This window comes from Austrofundulus limnaeus, unplaced genomic scaffold (genome assembly GCF_001266775.1).
Source record: "Austrofundulus limnaeus strain Quisiro unplaced genomic scaffold, Austrofundulus_limnaeus-1.0 Scaffold177, whole genome shotgun sequence".
Lineage (NCBI taxonomy): Eukaryota > Metazoa > Chordata > Actinopteri > Cyprinodontiformes > Rivulidae > Austrofundulus > Austrofundulus limnaeus.
Window position 1 is genome coordinate 458,531 of NW_013952579.1, and position 4,441 is coordinate 462,971.

At 45.8% G+C, this 4,441-nt stretch overlaps 2 protein-coding genes across 2 annotated transcripts in view; one reads left to right on the forward strand and one right to left on the reverse strand.

The window, feature by feature from the left end:
• cunh2orf69 (chromosome unknown C2orf69 homolog) overlaps positions 1–1,185 on the forward strand; it is a gene marked incomplete in the record, with an annotated part of 3,884 nt that extends 2,699 nt beyond the window's left edge. The window contains 1 exon segment of the mRNA XM_014017804.1: positions 207–1,185.
• The window catches only part of stk17b (serine/threonine kinase 17b (apoptosis-inducing)), a 7,139-nt gene continuing 3,762 nt past the window's right edge, over positions 1,065–4,441 (reverse strand). The window contains exons 3-7 of the mRNA XM_014017799.1: positions 3,892–4,030; positions 3,561–3,687; positions 3,434–3,482; positions 3,158–3,337; positions 1,065–2,531 (exon numbers count right to left, since the gene is read on the reverse strand). Coding sequence (XP_013873253.1) covers positions 2,294–2,531; positions 3,158–3,337; positions 3,434–3,482; positions 3,561–3,687; positions 3,892–4,030 — 733 coding nt within the window. The 3' untranslated portion in view covers positions 1,065–2,293. The remainder of the gene's footprint in view (positions 2,532–3,157; positions 3,338–3,433; positions 3,483–3,560; positions 3,688–3,891; positions 4,031–4,441) is intronic.

A 4,441-nucleotide genomic window follows, 5' to 3' on the forward strand; every position in this document is an offset into this window, starting at 1 on the left:
TGTCAGAAACAAGTCAGACATGTCATAAACAAGTCAGACATGTCAGAAACAAGTTGTTATACAAGTCAGACGTGTCAGAAACAAGTCGTTATACAAGTCAGACGTGTCAGAAACAAGTCGTTATACAAGTCAGACGTGTCAGAAACAAGTCGTTATACAAGTCAGACGTGTCAGAAACAAGTCATTATACAAGTCAGACGTGTCAGAAACAAGTCAGATGTGTCAGAAACAAGTCAGACATGTCAGAAACAAGTTATACAAGTTTGACGTGTCAGAAACAAGTTGTTATACAAGTCTAACATGTCAGAAACAAGTCAAACATATCAGAAACAAGTCATTATACAAGTCAGACATGTCAGAAACAAGTCGTTATATAAGTCAGACGTGTCAGAAACAAGTCGTTATACAAGTCAGATGTGTCAGAAACAAGTCGTTATAGAAGTCAGACATGTCAGAAACAAGTCAGACATGTCAGAAACAAGTCGTTATACAAGTCAGACATGTCAGAAACAAGTCGTTATACAAGTCAGACGTGTCATATCACAAATTAAAACATGTCAGGTCAACGTATCATAATTAAAAATAACCAATATATTTTCTCAGTTTCAAATAATTTGTTAAAAATATTTTTTAACAAACAGTTAGAAATCGAAAAAGTACTTAGAAATTAAAAATATGGCAGGCCCTTGTGTCATTTACAAATATGTCAAGTTGTTGCATCCTATAATAAACCCTATATGGCAGACCATTGTATCAGAATCGAAAAGTATGGCAGTTTGTCACTTCATATAAATGCAGAATGTATGGCAGGTCATTCTATCATAATCAAAAATAAAGTTTACTCAGTTTAAATTTTAGTTAAAAGTTTTAAACAAACTTTATGGCCTCAGCAGAGCTCCGTAGACAAACCTCAGCCTTTCAGCCTGTTTGCAGATAAAAGTTTGAGTTTAGCTGCTGCTCGTCGTGTTTSATGTGACTTCAGATGCATTCCTGTGTTTACGTGGACAGAGGTTCTGCAGGACGGTTCTGGTGGGACAAAAGAAAACAGAACCAGGCTCAGCGTGTTGTCTACAACCTTTAATCAGCTTCTCCAGTTGTGARGCCGCCATGTTGGCCTGCTGCGGATCACAATACAGATCATTTCTTTTTTAATGCCATTAGAATAAAAAATATAAAATAAAAAAAGTCTGACTCCTCCTTCAGTCCAACAGCACCGGGTCGAGAGCAGAACCTCTGAGTTCAGCTTCGGGTCAGAAAACACAAACTAGCTAAAGAGAATCCTGCAGCTGGACCCGACCCGCTCCGGGACGACGGCGTCAGAGCGTGACTGGAGCCGCCGGTCCCGCCGCACAAAGCCCCCCACTGTGGCCACAAACAAAGCGGTTCTGTTGGGTTTGGCACCTCTGAACGACAGCTGGAGCGGTTCTGGAGCGGTCGGAGAGAAAAATAAAACAACAAAGTCTTTAAAGACTAAATCKATTTTAACATTTTAATCTCAATATTTTCCTTCTGCGTGACTCGAAAAACAAACAAAATTATTCCCAACGTCCTCGACACCTTCGTTAGACAAACCTGCTCAGAACCGTTCCTCTGAACCCGTCCATCAGAACCAACTGGGTTCTGTTGCCTTCGTTTCTTCACTTCTCTGCACCGCCTTAAAAACACCTTCCTGTTTTAAATAATTAACCTTCCTTCATTATCAGCGCGGATTAAAGACTTCAGCTTATTTACATTAACTAAAGATCAGAACATAAATAACAACAACAACAACAATAATAATAGAGTGGACGTAGGAATAACTTTAAAACAGAAAAGAGTCAGCAGCTCGCCCCTGAGATGAAACAGGAAGAGAGGACTACACACACACACACACACACACACACACACACACACACACAGGGTTTCTTCACTAAGTGCTAAAGTCGTTAATCCAAACTACAGACGAGTTATTAAAACGAGTCCTAACTAAAACCCTGAGCTACGTTTTCAGTCCGGTCAGAACCGAGCGAGCGGGTCTTCTGGGTTCAATTCTGCTGCTGAGTTTCACTCGGAGCTCCTCGGCGGGTCAGGTAAGGACAGGACGAGCCGCACTTCCTGGTTTATAAATGCATAGACTGATCCAGAAGCGGGCCTGCAGCAGAACTTTAGGAGCTTAAAGGTACAGCAGAGTTTATTAACTGGTTATCTTTGGTTCAGGTGGTCCAGTTCACGTCCTAACAGATCAAGGAGGTTTCTGGAGTTAAAAGAATTAAAAAGTGACCCTAAGCCCCGCCCCCTTCTGTCCTCCCTCTGGTCAAACGTCGATGTCTCCGGCGGCGGGCGCCTCCTCCTCCAGGCGGGACCTTTTGGCGTGAGAGTGCAGCGACTCCAGGAAGTTCTCCTTGTCCTCGCGGTCGTCCAGCTGAGCCGACCACTTGGTGCCGCAGCTCCTCTCTCTGAGGGGGCGGGGCATGACCGGGTCCGGGCTCAGGTACAGCTGCTGGTTCCACAACCACGGGTGGCTCAGGCACTCTGCGGCGTTCGGCCTGTCCCTGCAGTCAGACGTGTCAGAAACAAGTCAGTCATGTCAGAAACAAGTCGTTATACAAGTCAGACGTGTCAGAAACAAGTCGTTATACAAGTCAGATGTGTCAGAAACAAGTCAGATGTGTCAGAAACAAGTCAGACGTGTCAGAAACAAGTCGTTATACAAGTCAGACGTGTCAGAAACAAGTCAGTCATGTCAGAAACAAGTCGTTATACAAGTCAGATGTGTCAGAAACAAGTCAAACATGTCAGAAACAAGTCAAACGTGTCAGAAACAAGTTGTTATACAAGTCAGACGTGTCATAAACAAGTCAGTCATGTCAGAAACAAGTAGTTATACAAGTCAGACGTGTCAGAAACAAGTCGTTATACAAGTCAGACGTGTCAGAAACAAGTCAAACATGTCAGAAACAAGCCAAACGTGTCAGAAACAAGTTGTTATACAAGTCAGACGTGTCATAAACAAGTCAGTCATGTCAGAAACAAGTCGTTATACAAGTCAGACGTGTCAGAAACAAGTCGTTATACAAGTCAGACGTGTCAGAAACAAGTCNACATGTCAGAAACAACACGTTAAACATTATTTAATTCAAACTCAAAGTACACCCTTTGAGTCTGGTTCTGGACTCACTCAGGAGCTTTGACCAGCAGCTTGCGGATGAAGTCCACAGAGAGTTCAGAGACCCTGGTGAAGGACTCCCTGCTGTAGTCCACATTGACCTGGGACACGTTCAGGTAAGTCTCCTGCTTGTCGTCTCCAGCGAACGGAGACTCGCCCGTCACCAGCATGTAGGCGATGACCCCGACGCTCCTGAGGAAGACGGACACAAACAGTTAGGCTGCAGGTCTGAAGGGTTTACTGTASACCTGGATCCTGCAGGGCAGCCTGGGGGACTCGTGGACTCACCACAAGTCYGTCGCTGTGGTGATCGGCTCATAATTCAGGATCTCTGGAGCTGAAACAACAGAACCAGATGTTACTCAGTATAATCCACAGCAGATTAAAGTAAAGCTTGGATTAACAACCATCTTACCAACATACTCAGGTGTGCCAATTATCTCCCGCAGCTCTCCGGACCCGCCCAGCCGCCGCGCCAGGCCGAAGTCCACGATCTTTATGTCTCCAGGAGGTGACAGGTTGGTTAGCAGGATGTTCTGTGGCTGAACAGAAAATAAAACATGTTCATCAACAGAAACACAGATCCTGACCATCAGCAGAAACCTCTGCTCCCAGAATACTTCCTAAACCTCAACAGAACCTGAGTCTTGTTTAAATCCTTTAAAAACACAAACCCTGACCCCAGAAGGTCCATAAAACCAGCACTAAAGCCTGTCCTGGTCTGTAACTGTTTCAGGGTGCCAGACCTTKAGGTCCAGGTGAACCAGGTTGGTCTGGTGCAGGTGGTGGACCCCCTCCAGGGTCTGTCGGATCAGGCGGGTGATCTGGGCCTCGGGCAGCAGCTCTTCAGACACACACAGGTCGAAGATCTCACCTCCCGCCGCACTGCACCAAGAGGACACACAGGAAGGTTAGGAGGTGAGGAAAGGACACACAGGAAGGTTAGGAGGTGAGGAAAGGACACACGGGAAGATTAGGAGGCGAGGAAAGGACACACGGGAAGATTAGGAGGTGAGGAAAGGACACACAGGAAGATTAGGAGGCGAGGAAAGGGCACACGGGAAGATTAGGAGGCGAGGAAAGGACACACGGGAAGATTAGGAGGCGAGGAAAGGACACACGGGAAGATTAGGAGTTGAGGAAAGGACACACGGGAAGATTAGGAGTTGAAGAAAGGACACACAGGAAGATTAGGAGGCGAGGAAAGGACACACGGGAAGGTTAGGAGGCGAGGAAAGGACACACGGGAAGGTTAGGAGGCGAGGAAAGGACACACGGGAAGGTTAGGAGGCGAGG